Source organism: Quercus robur, chromosome 2 (assembly GCF_932294415.1).
Source record: "Quercus robur chromosome 2, dhQueRobu3.1, whole genome shotgun sequence".
Taxonomy (NCBI): domain Eukaryota; kingdom Viridiplantae; phylum Streptophyta; class Magnoliopsida; order Fagales; family Fagaceae; genus Quercus; species Quercus robur.
This window is the reverse complement of record NC_065535.1, coordinates 84,728,328-84,747,012: the sequence shown is the minus strand read 5'-3', so window position 1 is coordinate 84,747,012 and position 18,685 is coordinate 84,728,328. Positions and strand designations below refer to the sequence as shown.

Below are 18,685 nucleotides of genomic sequence, written 5' to 3'. Positions count from 1 at the left end.
TTGATAATGAAATGTTAATGAGATTTCTTTTCGCCTCATAGGATGGAGTGATGTCGTCTTCTTTTGCTTGGTGGAATGTGTGAATCGGTGGAATATTGCATAGTTGTATGATACACCACATTGGATGATGGAATGTGCATAGTGGGATATACTATTTTGTAGAATGTATTATTGCTGGAATGTACTATTATTATCGTGTTGTGTCAGCAAACATTGTTCAAGGTTACTGTTAATGATACTCCCAGATATTCCTAATTTTTACATGGGGATTGGTGAGTTTTGATTGGGGTTGTTCCCTTTAATGCTCTACAAGATTTGCAAAGGAATCTTGGGAATCTTGGAAAAGAGAACTGGCATAGGGATTCGTCCTTCGACTGGAAGTAGATGCTTCAAATGATGTAGGTGAAGCACGTTCTAGCCGTCCCATTTGGGAAGCCTGGGCAAATAGTTGCCTTGCCATCTCTTTGAGTTCAGTAGGTGTCTTTCCTTCAACTAATGGAGTGGTGGAAGATGACTGTGTGAATGGCCTTGTGACTGAGGACCTTTGGCGTGGAAATTCTTTATATAAAGGTAAAAGTTAGCTGAAATAAAACAGGTGCTCGAATACCTTATAAACTATTGAGAAATACCTCATAGCTTTAGAAGATTTTAAGGAAAAATCTCTGGAATATATATATGCACAAAATTCAAACATCAACACAAAATGGATTACAATTTACAACAGTAGATCAAGTAATCAAACAATGAATCCAAAATAGTATTTCAGCTAAATAGGTCATTCCTATTGAACTAGAAACATAATGATACTACTGGGAAATTATTCATAAAATCAGATGGCTAAGCCAGTCACCTCAAGGCCTGTAACGCGATATTGTAAGGGGATTTCAAAGAAAAAAAGATGTACACCATTTTTTGTAGCTTTTAAACCTATCCACAACATCCAACTGAGGTTCAGCCTTAAACAGGATGAAAATTTCAGGTACCAAATACCAACGTCAATGAACCAATCAGCAAATATCAGATGTGAGTGAAACAAAACGTCGCAAATCAAAATACCGCTATGTAACAATCTCATGCAACGATTTTAGCTCTTTTCCTTCAACCCACACAAGGTGTATTTTCTTCAAAACTTCACTGCTTACATTTAGCCTTAAGTTATGAAACAATTATGTACAATGCTCTACTTTTTACTTGAAAATACATGGTGCAAGGTTTATTAATTAATCAATTTGTGTCAGTGTCAGCAATGTTCTTGTATAAATTTCGCAGCTCGCAATGTTCTTGACTTAAAGAGTTACTGTCAGCAGCAGAACAAAAAACACTCAAGTATCACGGTAAATTGGCTGTGGCATCCACTTGAGGTGCAAATTCAATTTTCCTGATTTTGCTTCATCTAGCTGGAAGCATTCTTTGTATTCCCCTTCCAAAATAACCCTTGTTAGAGTCAAGATGCATCTCCCCATATAATCCTGCATGATTTAAAAATAAGTGTTAATACACTTAAATTATAAATGCATCCAGATTAAAACATTGCAAGCTGCAAATTTTAACACTAGCTATGTTTGAAAGCATTCATGTTTTCACAATTTCAAAACCAGAAATCAATGGGAAGCTCTAATTTTAAACAACCGTTTTAATGGTTTATATAGCCTAGAAATATATCCAAGCAATTCTAATCATATAAATACACAAAGACATACATACATATAAACTTTTTTCTTTTTTTTGGCTAGGATACTGAAACATATGAATGCATATGTACACTTGTCAAATGATTTCTATTCTTCCTAATATTCAAATAGGTACCATTAAACTACAGTACTTGACACAAAACTCATCAATCAGCATAATTAGGTCTTCTGATCCAGTTTAGATGCTGCCAACGTTTAAGAAAGATCAAATCACATGATCCTAAATAAACAAGTATAGACAGTCACTTCAATACACTGTTCAAATCCAAATCTCACTCTGATGGAATGTTCAACATCAGAAAGATAGCCCCTTCAAAAGCTGCCCACATGTTTAGTTAGAATTTCCAATCCACAGGCCCCATACAAGAGCCAGAGTCAATAAGCATGCTTTGCACTTATAGTAATCAGAAGAACATCCATATGAAACATACAAAAATTATTGAAGAAATAAATTGCAAAACATTTTATACCTTTCCAAATGTGTCGTGGTCCCAGACTTCAAGGATTAACATATCATGTAATCCATCCTCAACAACAAAGTCGAAAGTTTGATTCCAAACAGGATTTAAGCACTCATTCACAACCTGCGTGACAAAATAAAAATAAAATCATTTAAGGATCAAGTGAATTTATAAACTGTCTAATTAGAGATGACTGCACTCCACCCACAAGAATCTAAGAGTAACTACTGGACATGCAAGGGGCAAGGTGTCTCCCCAACCCCCACACACAATAGACAACAAATGAAGGGAGAAAGAAGAAAGAAGGCATGCAATGCCATGCAGTTTGATCTACAAACAGGGCTTCCTAAGGATTTCCAATCTGTGAGAAAAACTTAAGCAACCAAGATGTTACCCTAGTTTTGTTTCTAATATCTGATTTCTTCATGGTGAGTACAACATAGGGATCAGCCTTCCCCATGAGATCCACAGCAGGCAAGTCTTCAGCAGATATCACAGTAACAGAAAGTACTCCTCTAATAATAACCTCCCTTTTCTTCTGTATGGCAGCTTTCTCATTTTCATGAGATTCTGTTCCATTCACACCACTTTTGAAAACCTTCTCCAAGGAGGTCATTGAAAAATCCTGGGTAAAAGGGTTGGTAAATCCATTCTCCATGCCAGAAGGACAGTACAAAAGCTCCACTTGCACCTAAAGTACAAAGAAGAAATAAAGTTAATATGCTTAATATCCATATTGCAGAAGGGAAAAAAAAAAAAGAAGAAGAATGCCAAGTTAACAATGGGTAAACTTACAAAATAGTGTTAGTTTCAATCTAGTTTGAGATCTACTGTTCTAAATTCATATGCCATAAAAATCATTCTCAAAAAATTATTTAAGCATTATGAGGTCTGTATATTCTTAATTAATAATTCTCCAGCAAAAGTGCCCAACTCACTCAACTACAGACCAAAAGTTGTCCACATAATAGTCAAATGTATGGGGTTGTGAAGGTCAGTTTCTATGATTTCTAACAGGGGCTCTCTTTAAGGGAGAGAGACAGAGAGAGTGTACAAATATCCACTTGAGATAAGAAGCCTGTTCTTTAAAACTTCACCGGTGTGGCTTGTTGGCCAATCTATAATTGCCTTCTTTTCTTTCAAAATAAATTTTTTCCAGAAATTATACCTCTCAATTGAATATAGATTTAAGTTTAAATAAATACTTCTTTACAACACTAATTGATAAGAAACCTTATATCTTAAGCTTTAAATAAATGATTCACCAAAACATTTTGAAGGCAAAAAAGAAATCTTTAAATTATTATCAGCAGATTGTTCACTACCAGATAAAAGAGGTAGAGAAAGGGTTGGGGAGAAAATGGCTGTTTTGACAATGTAGCTATTAATATAGATAAGACAATATTGGGTCTTATAAATCTCATCAGTGCCAACTCATATAAACCAGTAGCCCTGGTAGCATTGGGGTACCACTGTCATCCAAGTTGTGGATCCAATTCCACAAGCACCATTAAAAAAGCTCTTGAAACTATAACACAGCTCCAAATATTTTCTAGATATTAAGTCAGTCATTGTCAATTCATAGAGTACCCCAGTTCTTAATAGAGGCAAAGAAATCAACATAAGATTCAATCAAAAGACATGACTTTCCAATTGTATAAGAGCATAATATAAAAAGGACTTGAGCGATAGAAGAGATCCCAACAAGTTCATTTTAGAATTCACACCCTCAAGGCAATTCCACAACTCCGCCTGTATCTATGCTTAGTGTCATATATTTTGTTCACAGTCGGTCCCAAGCCCAATAAAGGAGTGTTAGTCACTCTCTTATGAATGGATCCACTTTCAAGGCAACCAAGCAGGTGTCCTTTCAGCTGTGTTTCAACATTGACAAGTCATGGGTTCTTCAAGCAGGTACAGCTAGAACTAGAATAAGTAAAGTTAAGATTGTACAGGTTAGGTATTATAGCACGTTTCAGTTTGGTACAGGTTGCAATCTCTCAAAAATAAGTAAAGTTAAGATTTTCCAACTGAAATAAAAAAGGGTAGAATTACCCACAATCAATCACAATAATAAATAATCCAAAGGAAGGACTTTGTGCTTTCACCTGCCCCCTGTTTTTATTATCTCTCTGGACTTCCAAATCTTTAACAAGCTTCAACCACACATCCTTAACTTTACCAGGCTGAAGATCACGCAGCAGCACTTGAGCACACCCAATGAGTTCAGATCCCTGTAACCCCTCGTCATCGTAAACTTTTACCACCAAATGTTGAGTGGATGCATCTTCAACAACAAATTCGAAGTGTTCATTCCAGATTGGATTTAGATCATTGTTCTGAAGAAACAATATAGGATTTCTTTCAAACCCAAGTGAAAAAAAAAAAAAAAAAAAAAAAAAAAAAAAAAAAAAAAAAAAAAAAAAAAACCCAGAAATAAAGCAAAAGCAGAACTTACAATTGTTTTGCTGGTTTTCATTCTGTCAGGTAAAGGCCGTACATATAGCACAGCGAAGGGATCTGACTTTCCAATGATATCTTTATTTGTTAGCTCCTTTGCTTGCACAAGCTTTACCTCTAACATCCCGACAGGCTTTAATTCCAGGTCACTAAATGACAATAAACACCAATAATTAAACCAAATGAAATCACAATACAAATCAATTAGCAAAGAACACTACATCTCTCTCTCTCTCTCTCTCTCTCTCTCTCTCTCTCTCTCTCTCTCTCTCTCTCTCTCTCTCTCTCTCTCTCTCTCTCTCTCTCTCTCTCTCTCTTAACACCTTCATTTTGTCACTCATGGCACATATGAAATGCCGCTGATTAACTATGATAATGATCATCAATGAGCAAAGACCACCACCGCTGATTAGTCTCTCTCTCTCTCTCTCTCTCTCTCTCTCAACACCTTCATTTAGCCACTCATGGCACATATGAAATGCCGCTGATTAACTATGATAATGATCATCAATGAGCAAAGACCACCACCAGCATCCCATGTGTGTGTGTGTGTGCACGTGTGTGTAAAAGATTAAGCCATTGGGAGGCACCAGCAATCAGCATGCCTTTTCATGCATTTGGTATGCACAATGATGCCAATGGTAACAACAAGAATGATAGCATTTTTTTTTGGATTGAGTTACAAAAATAATAGCAATTTTCTAAAGTTTAGTTCATATCATTCTCTATATGCAGTTTTACCTATAATCCCCAGGCAAAATAGGTATAACTTTCCGTGCAGGCCACATAATAGAATCTTCTATAGCATCTTTTATTGTACCCTGTATAGACATTAATACCTCAGAGTTATACAGGGGATTTATAATAATGCAAATCATGACAACATTTAAAATAGGATACACCTACTCATAGTGCAGAAAGACTAAAACTGAGTGTGCTGTATTAATTTTGCAAAAGGAATGTACCATGCCAACCATGATTTTCTTTTTCTTTTATAATTCAACTGTTACAACAAGTGGGGGAGGGGGGATTTGAACCTTGGTTCTCATTATAAAGGAGGCCAAGCAATGCCATTGACACAGGCAAACATTAATTGGCACCAGAAAACATTTAAATGCATACATATACTAAACAAATAAAATATGATATTCATTTCATCAACTAATTCCTCCAATGGAACAAACAAAGTTCAAATATTCGTAAATTTGACACTTCAATATAAACCCAATAAACAAGAGCTGATCTTTTGCTCACCAGTCATCAGACATACGAAGCTCAGCCCAGACTTTTAAAACATAACACTAGGAGAGCCCACCTAAATATCTTTCTGATTTTTCTGTAAACAACTGAATAAATCCCAAACCACATTAAGCTTGAGTACATATAGTCAAGTAGAGTATGAAATATGCTATCATTTTTATGAATCACCAATTTGAGACCATACACGTTTTCTTATTGCATGACTCTACTTGCAAGGATGTATTGAACAAAGCCTAATATCCACATGTCAGATCACAAGAATTGGTGGAGAGTGAGGTTGTGGGTTCAAAACTCATAAGGTGTGTGTTTTATGTGTAACAACAAGAAGAACAAAACTGTCCCAAAACTTTAGGGCTAGCTATGGATCCTCAACAAATCAATCAACGTCTACAACTTGTACTCTTATCCACCATCTTGTCATATCCAAAACCATACTTTTTGTTATCTCATTAACTAAAATGTCATTTTTATCACTTCTACTAATGTTATTTTAGGTCTTCCTCTGCCTATTTGCATTCTCTCAACTTGAATCAAATCACTCTTCTCATTGGTGCGCTAATTACCCTTCTTTGCACATGGCCAAACCATCTTAAGCAACTCCTACATCTTTTAATCAAAATGAGCCACCCTCATTTTTTTTTAAAAAAAAATTCTTCACTTCATATCCTATATTTCCATTTATTCATCTTAACATTCTCATTTCAACTATTCTTATTTTATAAACAATGTGCTTCTTAATAACCCAAAATTCAATACCATATAACATTGTTGGTCAGTTGGTCTTACAAAAATTCTTGTAAAACTTTTCCTTTAACTTAATATGTATTCTACAATCACAAAGTTACCACAAAATACTCCTAATGCGCCTTTCCAATTCACCCACCCCACCCTTATCCTATAATTCACATCCTCTTCAGTCTCTCCATCCTTATGAATTATTGATCCAAGATATCAAAAGCACAAACTCGTTGGTATCTTTTGAAAATCAAGTTTTAAAACCCTTCATCTTTATTTCTCTTTATACTAAACTAAAACTCCATATATTCTGTTTCAGACCTACTTAATCTATAGCATCCCTTTAGATTTCTAGCTTGGCTTTAACTTCAAGTCTAGTTTCATCCACTAAAACTATCCACGTAGCAAAAGCATACACGAAGTGACTTAATCTTGAATTAATCTAGTGAGTTCATCCATAACCAGTGCAGAGAGATATAGACATAAAAATTGATCCTTAATGCAAACCTATTGTAATAGAAAACTCACTTATGATGCCTCCACTTGTTCTTATATTAGTTACAACTCTATCACACATATCCTTACTAAACTCCTTTCTTTTCTAAAACCCATCACATAACCTATCTATGTATTCTATCATATGTTATTCTAAATCAACAAAAACCATGCACAAATCTTTACAGGCTTCTCTATATTTCCCCATTAGATATCTAAGTAAGAAAATTGCTTCCATGGTAGACCTTTTTGGCATAAAACCAAATTGATTATCCAATGTTGTTGTTTCGTATCTAAACCTATATCCATTCACCTTCTCTCAAAGTTTCATAGTGCGACTCGGCATGTCATGTACAAATTAACATTATCAAAATTTCAAAAACCTCATTTTGAGATCAAGGCACTTCAATTTTTAAGCCACCATAACAGCATTTTTTTTTTCTTTAAAAAAAAAAATGCTTACAAATTTTGGTGTCTAACTGGACCAGCCAGACTTAAATATGACAGGCCTAAAAGTAAGGTTCAAAACTCATACCACTCAGATAAGATCTTAGTGTCCAATAACAAAAATACAATCAAGAAAAATTGAAAGAGCAGTGACATGTGATGGAATTTGCTCAAACCTCTATTGCACCATAGAGCCCAGGAATTGTTGATATGTCGCCCCCAATAAGTTTAAGTGTAAAATCCATATTTTTCTGCACAAGAAAAATTAAATGTTCACATATCATGTGTTGCTTGTGGGAGTACGTGCATACACTTCTGTGAAGTTGGGGGAGAAGAGAAAGATGGATATTTCCTTGAGCCTGTAATAGTTAATTAAAACACTGCCAAAGACTATCCCCCAAATCCCTCTCCCCCCAAAAAAAGAGAAAAAAAAATCCAAATGACAAACTGTTGAGCTGAATATATAACCCACAGACAGGATACCTGCCCACTTCCATCATTAAAGATCTACATGTGTATGTGTGTGTATCTAGACTAGAGGCATGCACGTGCTTACACTAGTGTACATCTGCATTTCCATCAAACTCTCTTTTGATGTGATAGATGTGTGCATATAACTTCCCTATTTCCAATATCAAGGATGGCTTTAAAAGAAGATACAGTACCTTTTGTCTTAGAGAACAACAAACAGCTCCAAAGCATGGAAACTCATCAACCAGCGGCTTAAAAATCAGCCTGAAAACCCCAGTAAATCCAATATCTTTGACCTAAGCAGAGGAAAAAAAATTAAAAATCAAATTAGAGCATTCAAAGAGGAAGCTAAATATAATCATTATTGGTGTACTCCAATAAGTAAACCAATTTCAAAACATTACAAAGAGCCTTTAGTGACAAGAATCCCACTTAATCTCTTTGCAGATTCACACATGAAAGAGGGAAAAAAAATTCATTTTTAAGGTTACCCATTGGGTCGAATGGGAATTTTTCAGAGAAAGTCATGCTTCCCAGAAAAGATAAAGTTTCTAATGAACTGTGCAAGAACAAATGTGGTGGAAGCTGCATGAAATAGAGCCACAATATTTTGCACTTTCTCACCATGTCCAAATTGGAGATATCTCAATCTACATTAAAAACAAAGGTTGTAAAATACATGCTCAATCTCATCCCCAACAGCTCCCCCCCCTTCAAAAAAAAAATTAAAAATAAAACACAGACATGTAAAGAGATTACTTGTTGCTTACATGAGTAACCAAATGAAAAGATGCAGATTTCAATGCAACAAGAAATTAGCAAAACATTTGACAGAAAAAATAAATTTACAGGATAAAGTAGATATTTAAATCATTCTGCATCTGAATATTATGGTTTAAGTTATATCAGTTCAATTGAGTTATCTTCCAAACAATAAGAATATATAAAAAGAACCCAAAAACATATTTAGGCAAATAATTAAATCGTGGGACAAGAACCTTGAAAAGCTTTGCATGGTCACCATTCACATGATAAAGATGTGATTGGCCAGGTAAGAATGAGTTTGAAAAAATTCTCAGACAATGGGCTAAAATATAGGTATAACAGTCCTACAGTTGGATAGGAAAGGCAGACATCATGGAGATCAAATCCCAGAATGATCTCTAAGCTTAACAATCAATAACATCAGGATTCAGGAATACAATCACAGAAAATATGAGACATTCATTGGACCACTCAAAATCAATCAGTCAGTTACAAGTGAGAAAAGCAAGTAGGCAGTAACGTTTACATTACCTGCACTGGAAGTGCTAAACCAACTCTAGTCTTAATATCAAGTACTATACTAGGATTCCCATCCCAGTTCACTTCCAACTCCATGGTGATACCATTTTCTCCATTTTCAATAATAGAAACTCCTAAAGAATAACATCAATCAGTAAGAACCTCAAGATAAATATTTAACTTTCAATCACAATATTACCTAAGCAAAATTAAAGACAATAGGCATGAATTTTATTTTTTATTTTTAACCTCAAATGGGCTGTCAATCATTTTAATTGATCCCACCCCCCAAAAAGAAAAGTTGAAGAAAGCAAAACAGCAAGTAAAGATGTGGCAAATTTGCACATATTAAACTTAGGACCAAGTTTGGCTATAAATTTGGTTGTAGCCTATGTGGACAACCAACAATAGGAAGACGACATGTGTCCCTATCATGTGCATTGAGCACGACTCACTTAAGATGATTGTATATTTTGTATGCAATCACATAAGTGTGCACATAAAAGGAGCACATGTCATCAATGGCCAGAACTCCCACTAAAAAAATTAACATGACTACATATTTTGAAAATCTAATCGTTGGATTTGCATGTTCTTTATGTTCTTAACATATATGTCAAATTTTGTGCCAATGAGATGTTATTTACCATTCGATTATTTTTTATGCATAATTTAAGACTACAAAAACTTGAAATTTAAGCATTTGATTGATGACATAGCTATTAATCTTTGATTTTCTAGAAATTTTGCAAGCATGATGATGTAAAAAGAAAATGTAATCCAATGGTAAATTTGTAAAAATTCACATCCAATCAGAAGATATTGATAAGAATTGTAGCCAAATTTTGCCCTTAATAATCACACAACCAATTTAGATGATGACTTAATGATCGCATGATCAAAAACACACACAAAAATAGCCAGATTAACCGCCATGCAATTGGTTGAAAGGAGAACACTATTAGTAACTCACACTGACCAAATGAAACGAACCCAGATAACAGAATCACCTGTAAATTGAGGTGCAACAGTACCAAGAGTGAACTTGGAAAATTTGAGGGAAGACAATATAACGGGTCTGTATTGTTCCAGCACCGGCTCCATCGATGCCTTAATAAGCTCAGACGCTGCCTACAACACCAATTAACTCACTCTCATCACCATTTCACCAACTCAAAATGAAGAAAATCAAGCAAAAAAATACCTCATTAACATAGGGCCAGATCTTTGTAAGATGAACATTAAGCCAATTCAACTGTTAACAACAAACAAGAACAACTATATCAGTCTCTTTTATTATATAAGCTATATGACCATTATTAGAGAGAGTGTGAAAAAAGAAGACTCAACTTCTGGCGCTGAGAGAAGACAAGCCAGGAAGGGTAGTACTCAGGAGTGAAAATCTTTCTAGAATCTTCGACTGTCATCTTAGAAAAAGCAGCTATGATAGTAGCAAGCTCCGACCGCCGCTTAGACCGGATATTCTCGGACTTCACTAGTCCCACGATTATTGCCAGCCCCACTGCTATTCCTAGTATCAGTCCCATAAAGAAACCCATCTTTTTTGTTTTTTTTTTTGAATTTTGAATTTTGAATTTTGGGTTTGAAATGAAGAAGTAAGTAGTAGAGTAGTTCGATGAGCCTGAGGATGAGATGAGATACAGAGAGATTAATGCCGATTTTGGATTTCTCAACGTTGTTGTTTATCTCTCTAGATTTGTTGGGCGGAAAAAACGCTGTGAACCTTCTCTCTCTTTTTTTTTTTTTTTTTTTTTTTTCTTCTTGTTTTTTTTTTCGAGTAAATTAATTTTTTCTTTTTGGGTCCACTTTTTTGCTGCTTTTTAATTGTGTCCAGGCCTCCGAAACTACAGGACAGAAAAAGGTGTTTGCCGACAAAATATATAATGAAAAATTAAATCAATAAAAGGAGCTTTCATTTAATTTAAAAAAAAATAAATAAAAATAAAACAAAACAAAACAAAATTTGGGCATGTGGCGATATTTTTAGATGTCGACTCGTAAAAAGATTGAAATTTTAGGTGGCCAAGTCCCAAGGGAATTTTAACAAAGTGAGGTCAGGTCATTGTAGTGGATTGAATTTGAATCATTGATTTTGAATTTGAGTTTTGAAGAAAGATACACATTATCGGTTACCAGGTAAGGTTCCAACTTCCATCACTACCACCACCTAACTTGAACCCCACTTTTAGGCTCGATGTCGGCAACATCGACTAATTTCTTGATTTGCTACCATGGAGAATGGTTTGGTGGTTCATATTGTTTTACATGATATTTGATAAGATCAAGAGTTTGAGTGATTTGAGTCCTAGTATTACAACAAACATGTTGTATTCATAACAATAGATTCGTCAAATTCCTAATAATACATGTGATATGATATTACATAATGAAATATGTGGTTGATGAGTCTATGCTAATTATCAGAGACTTCAAATTTTTTTTATTTAGCAAAAAAAAAAAATACTCAAACTAAATTTAAGTTTGAGATCTGCTATAAATGGTTTTTTTTTTTTTTTTTTTTTGGTGAGGTGGTAGTTAGGACCGTTAGGTTTAAAGGTTGCTATTTGATTTGATTGATTTTGACGTCATACAAGGTAGGCATGTGAGTCTAAAGGTAATTAACACTAGAAATGATTTAAAAAAAATGCGAATTAGTGCCAGTTTTAACTGTTTAAAACCTTTTTTTTTCAATTAAGATTCACAAAATGTTCTACAATTGTCAATGTGACAGACTCAAAGGCTGTTAATTTATCAATGGTTAAAAAGCTATGTCAACAAATAGACCCAAATATAAATCAGTATAAGCAATAGATTTTACTGCTTCGAAACCATATTTACTTGGGAGTATAACTAGGTGAGAACTGGTGGAGAGACATCCAACCAGATCTCCACCTCAAAAACACTACAAGCATAAAATAAGCTAATTCCAAATTAACAAATTTACATGATCTGAATTCACAAACTTTGAAAAAGAGAAGCCTCGGTAATGTGTAGTGATCACAGTATTGAATAATTTGGGACCCGTTTGGTACGAGTATTTAAACAATAATTTTTAGTTTTTTTTAAAATACATGTGCGTAAAAAAGTTTGTAAAAATACGTGTAATATTGTTTAAAAATTGAAAACATATATTTAAAACATATGTACCAAACAGGCCTTGAATTCACAAAATCACTATGATGAAGTTCCAATTGTACCTCCTGTAATCTCATCTCCAAGCCCAAATTGGGAGCCCAATATGTTAGCTGGATCAAACAGGAATAGAAGACAATTAAAAGAATTTACATGTTATCAATCCACTAATGGTTTAAATTCCTTTGCCTTCCTCTTATTCTGTTTATGTTTAACTCTAGGATCGCATCTCCATATTTGTGTTTAGTAACAAAAAAATAATTTACATATTAAATAGTTTTTTTGAGGGGATAAAAACGAAAGCTTTGAAGTTAGAGAGCAACGAATCTCTGAGTTAAAAAGTTGATGAAGAGAGAAAGTTTGAAATGCTTTGATGAGGAAGCTGATAACCTAGCCCGTAGCACTAAGAAGTTTAAGGATAGCCATCTATTGGAAGGAGAACAAGGAGATAAGACTCATGCTAGGATTGGTAGCTATAGAGATAAATTCATGGGATGCATTCCTGAGGCTTTTAAGAGAGCTTTTGGGTTTAATAGTGAGATGCAAGAGGGCATTGAATCTGATAATGAAGATGAAGTTGCACAAGATGGTAGCCTCAGAGTATGTTTTTATAGAGAGGAGAAGACACGAATGCATGCTCCTTGGTATCAAGGCCTAATCATTAAACCGTTTGGTAAAAAGGTGGGTTACACATATCTGGTATCCAAGATTCGTAGTATGTGGAACCTGAAGGGAGGCATGGACTATATAGATTTGGGATTTGATTTCTTTCTTATCAAGTTTGAGCTCAATGAGGATGTGGACTACATTCTAAAAGGAGGGCCTTGGTTTATAGGTCAGAATTTCCTTGCTATTAGGCAATGGGAGCCTGAATTCCAAGCATCCTCAGCAACTCTCTCTTCAGTTGCAGTTTGGATTAGGTTGCCTGAGCTGCCTATTGAATTCTATGAACACAATGCTTTGTTAAAGATAGGTAGAGCTATTGGCCCTATTCTACGAATTGATGCTAATACAGCAAATGGAGTTAGAGGGCGGTTTGCCCGTTTGTGTGTGCAAGGAACCTGGATAAGCCTCTCGTTAAAACTATTTATCTTGTGAAGCTTAAGCAAGTCATTCAATATGAGGGTATTGGAACCCTTTGCTTTGAATGTGGGAGAATCGGCCATAATAGGGAAGTCTGCCCTTTCTTGGTGCGTGAGTATGCTAAAAGCATGCAGGAAAGTCAAGAGAATGGAGGTCAAGAAGAGCAAAGAAATGGTGCTGTTAACTCTGATTTGGAGAAGAGTCCGATAAGCCAACAAGAGGACTATGGGGAGTGGATGATGGTGACTCGGTGCAAGCCATTTAACAGGGGCCGAGAGAAGCCAAATGGCTCTAATGGGAGCCAGATGAGTGAGTCTTCCAACTCGGCCTATGACAAGAATGGGGCTAGTTCATCTGATAGTGGTAAGGCGGCTGGGAAAAGAAAGGCACCAATTTCACAGCAGTCAAATCCGATTAAACCAGCTGATGGGAAGAGTATTTTTAAGAGGGAAAATCGTGCCAGTAACAGACAAAAGGCGCTGGGGCATGTTGACTTTTGAAAGAAGGATATGGGCCTGGCTAGTGAGAACGGAGTGTTTACTTTTGGGGCTAATTCAAGCCCAATTAAGCAAACTGGGCCGGCTTTGTTACCTGATGGTTTGTCTCAAGTTCCACAGTCTTTATCACAGCCAGCTACACGAAGTAAAGTTAGGGGAGAAAAAAGTTAGAGTGTTAGCAAACATGGAGAGAGCAGAAAAATGGGCGCTGTTCTACAAAGGCAAAATAGTCCCAATAGGGGACGAAACAATCAAGTGGATCAAGCAGGACCCAACGGAAATTTGGGGGTGGTTCGACTTGGAGCTGATGCTGGCATGGAAGAATATTTTTTCATTGACAGCGAAGAGCAGAAAGTTAGGATTTCTGCCGTTGTTGAACACGGCATGGGAGTCAACACCAAATCCATGGTGGAGGTTTGTGACGGACAAACTAGCAATGCTGCCCCTTCCACCTCCAAGCTCAACCTTGTTAAAGACAAGTTCAGGGGAGCAACTCTCGAAAAAATTGCTGACCGAGTTAGAAAGGGAGGTGATGATAATGGATATTTCAGAGAGGAAGATGCTCAAGGACAAAGCCGTGGAATGCGTTATGTTAGGGAATCTGAACATGGTGAAGATGATCCAATATGTAGAAGCAAGGATTCAAGGTACCTTTCTCATCAAAATGTCAGTAGGGGAGAGGGGTATAGTTCACCACTCAGTAATTATGTTCTGGGAGAAGCTGGTGAGCAAAGCAGAGGCGATGGGGGCATGGAAGTTGAGAACCATTGAGGATCCATCTTCCTCAGTGTTTTTTGATTCGTTTCTTTTTCCTTTTAAGATGATGAATACTTTGATATGGAATTGTAAGGGTGCTATGAAACCCCAGTTCAGGAAAACAGTGTTGGATTTAGTGGAGTGGCATACTCCAATGTTGATGGTTATCACGGAAACTAGACTGAGTGGTGCTAGGGCGGAGGAAATGATTGAATCTCTGCCTTTTGATGGGTCGGTGGTAGCTGATACTATTGGCTTCGCGGGTGGCATTTGGCTCCTATGGAGGACTGATATGGTGTATGTGGAGGTCCTAGCATCAACTGAACAGGAGATACATGCAATTATCAAGGTAAGGTCTCAATCCCTTAACTGGATTATTAGTGTCATTTATGCTAGTCCTAGGTTTGTTGAAAGATGCATACTTTGGGAAAATCTTAAATTGATAGCTACTTTACATGACCTTCCTTGGGCTCTTATGGGGGACTTCAATAAGGTTATTGCTGAGGAGGAAAAGGTTGGGGGTAATCCAATTTGTCAAAGGAGGGTGCGAGTTATTATGGATTGTATGTCTGAGTGTCATATGATGGATTTGGGCTTTTCGAGGCCCAAATTTACTTGGACTAATAAAAGAGAAGTGGGGGGTCTTATACAATGTAGACTGGATAGGGTTTGGGCCAACCCTGAATGGAAAGCAGCATTCCCTGAAGCTACTGTAACCCATTTGTCCAGAGTTAACTCTGACCATTGTCCTCTGTTACTTAGCTTGTCTTCAAATGTATCTAATGCTTCAAGTCGGCCTTTTAGGTTCCAACCTATGTGGATGAGTAACAATGATTTTCCTGCCATTGTTAGAGAATCCTGGAATGGTATGGAGAATGATCTTATGGGTGCAGTTACTAGGTTTACTAACAAAGCTCAAAGTTGGAATAAAGAAATCTTTGGGAATATCTTTGCAAGAAAGAAACTTCTCATGGCCAGGTTACTTGGGGCTCAGAGAGTCATTGCTAATAGTCCTAGTAATTTCTTGATTAATCTCCAAGAGCAGCTGTCTAAAGAGTACAATGAAATCCTTCAGCTTGAAGAAGAGTTATGGGCTATGAAGTCTAGGGTCAATTGGACCATTTATGAAGAGGGAAACACTGCTTACTTTCATCTAACTACTTTGGCTAGAAGGAGGAAGAATAGAATTAACAGCATTATGAATGAAGAGGGGGAGTGGGTACACAATTTGGACCAAGTTCAAGGAATCTTTACTAACAGCTTTGTTAAGCTGTATCAAACATATCAAATAGTCTGTCCTTGGGTGCAGAATTGGGATTCAAACTGGTGTATGAAGTTAGAAGAAGAGGAGGCAAGTGTTATGGGTCGGATGCCAACCAATAAGGAGATTTGGGATGCTCTTAGTTCTATGAAGCCTTACAAAGCCCTGGGGTGTGATGGGATATATGCTGGGTTCTACCAAAGGTTCTGGCTTGTTGTTGGAGATTTGGTGAAGAATGAGGTGAAGAAAATTTTTGCTAATCAAAAAGTGCCTGATGTCCTTAACCAAACTCTGATCGTGTTGATTCCCAAGCAATTGGGTCCTGAAACTGTCAGCCAATACCGACCCATTAGCTTATGTAGCACCGTCTACAAAATTGTTACTAAGATCCTTGTGCATAGGCTTAGACCTCTTCTACCTAAGCTCATTTCTCCCATGCAAGTTGCGTTCCTTGAAGGTAGAAGGGGATCAGATAATATTATTATTGCCCAGGAGCTGATCTATTCCTTGAGAAATAGGAGAGAAAGAGATGGTTACATGGTGGTGAAGATTGATCTAGAGAAAGCCTACGACTGCTTAGAATGGAGTTTCATAAGGATGGTGCTCACTCACTTTGGCTTTCCTGATAATATTATCAATCTTATTTTGAGTTATGTGTCAACTACTTCTACTTCGCTGCTCTTTAATGGAAGTAAGCTCCATCGCTTTTGTCCATCAAGAGGTATCAGACAAGGGGATCCTATCTCTTCTTATCTGTTCCTCCTTTGTATGGAGTTTTTGGAGGCCCAAATTTCTAGGATGTGTGAGGAGAATAGGTGGGATATGATCAAAGCTTCAAGAAATGGTCCTGGATTTTCTCATGTGCTCTTTGCGAATGATATTTTACTGTTTGCTAAAGCTAACAATAAGAATTGCACGGCCATTATGGGGGTCCTTCATAATTTTTGTAACTTAGCTAGACAGAAGGTGAATTTTGGTAAATATAGAGTCTTCTTCTCTCCCAATGTTTCTAGTAGGAGAAAAAGGACTATATGCAGAAGGCTTGGTATCATAGCTACAAATAATATTGGTAGATATTTGGGTTTCCCTATCATTCATAAAGGTAGAGTGGGAAATGCTTTCAATTTTATCCTTGATAAAGTCCAGAGTAAGTTGGCTAGTTGGAAAACAAGGTTATTGTCGAGAGCAGGGAGACTTGTGCTTGCTAAGACAGTTGCTGCCCCTATTGCCGAATATTATATGCAGTGCCATAACATCCCAGCTAAAGTTTGTGATTCCCTTGATAAAATGGTGAGAGATTTAATTTGGGGGTCAACTGAGGAGAAAAGGAGAATGCATATGGTAAAATGGAGTATTGTTACTCTTCCAAAAGAGCTGGGTGGCTTGGGGATCTATTCAATGAAACAAAGGAATGAAGCCATTTTAGCCAAACTTTGTTGGAGGCTGGCTCATGAGGAGGGGAAGCCTTGGGCTAATATGTTGGCAGCCAAATATCTCTGTTCCAGTAGAGTGTCTGAGGAAGGAAGTAAATTGCCATGTTCGCGGATTTGGGCTGCTTGCAAAAAGGGAGGCCCTATATATGTGAAGGGTTTGAGATGGACGGTGAGTAATGGCGAGTTTGTTAATATGTGGAAGGATTTCTGGCTTCCTTGTGGGAGGTTAAGGGAGCTGGTTGAAGGCCCCTTAAACCGAGGAGAAGATGAGTTAACAGTGCAACAGTGTTTTGATGAGAAGCTTGTATGGAAGGATTCAAGCATATCTTTTGAGCTTCCAGGTAATGTCCTAAACACCATTTGGGCTACACCTTTCTCTTGTGGTACTCAAACTAGAGATAGTCTTATGTGGGCCCATTCAAAGAATGGATCATTTTCTATTCAAGCAGTCTATCTTATTGCAAGGGGCTTAAATCCCCTGAACCCGGTTTTTGTGTCTTACAAGTGGGTTTAGAGAACTGATATTCTTCCAAAGATTCAATTTTTCATTTGGCTATGTCTTCATGACAGTCTCCCCACGGCTTATGTGTTGGGTTCAAGAGGTTTAAACCTCGATAAAATGTATAGAATGTGTAATAAAGGCAATGAAACCATAGACCACTTGCTTAGAGAATGTGAGGTTGCCCATTTATTTTGGCTGCAAGTTCAAGTTCCCCATTGTTATAGAAACTCTTTTAAACTCCCTTTAAAGGAGTGGCTGGAATACAATTGTAAAGATGAAATGAATACAACTGTCAAAGGGGTGCCTTGGAAAGTGCTATTTCCGATGGGGTTGTGGCATTTGTGGTTACATAGGAATGACTTTTTGTTTAAATCAGGTACTACTAACCCGCAAGCTTGGAGAAGATGTTTTCAAAGTAGTGCCGAATTCTTCTCAATTGGCTTTGTGAATAAGGCCAAGCAATTGAAATCTGTGATTCCCATGGGGTGGGAGAAGCCACCAAGAGGTTGGGTTAAGATCAATACGAATGGATTAGCTATGAAGAATCCGAATAGAGCAGGGGGAGGGGGTTTGCTACGGGATCATGAGGGGAATTGGCTGAAGGGTTTTGCTAGGGGGATCAGCTACACTAACAGTGCCTTGGCTGAACTATGGGCTCTTAGGGACGGATTAATTCTAGCTAAGGAGATGAAAATT

General features: G+C 36.8%; 1 protein-coding gene across 1 annotated transcript; it reads right to left on the bottom strand.

The window, feature by feature from the left end:
• Positions 1-1,024: 1,024 nt before the first annotated feature.
• Positions 1,025-11,076, bottom strand: LOC126715472 (synaptotagmin-5). Its single transcript, XM_050416074.1, has 12 exons — positions 10,656-11,076; positions 10,509-10,561; positions 10,315-10,435; positions 9,317-9,438; positions 8,215-8,316; positions 7,726-7,800; positions 5,354-5,433; positions 4,611-4,761; positions 4,261-4,491; positions 2,547-2,843; positions 2,162-2,275; positions 1,025-1,469 (listed from the first exon to the last, which is right to left on the bottom strand). Exons 1-12 carry the CDS (start codon positions 10,861-10,863, stop codon positions 1,323-1,325), a joined length of 1,701 nt encoding a protein of 566 aa, XP_050272031.1. The 5' UTR covers positions 10,864-11,076; the 3' UTR covers positions 1,025-1,322.
• Positions 11,077-18,685: the final 7,609 nt, after the last annotated feature.

Excerpts from the sequence above, each read along its gene's own strand:
- LOC126715472 (XM_050416074.1), bottom strand. The coding sequence starts at position 10,863 with ATGGGTTTCTTTATGGGACTGATACTAGGAATAGCAGTGGGGCTGGCA. Across the intron at positions 9,439-10,314 it reads TGTTGCACCTCAATTTACAG|GAGTTTCTATTATTGAAAAT; the intron begins GTGATTCTGTTA and ends GTTATTCTTTAG. Across the intron at positions 8,317-9,316 it reads GTTTAGCACTTCCAGTGCAG|GTCAAAGATATTGGATTTAC; the intron begins GTAATGTAAACG and ends TCCTCTGCTTAG.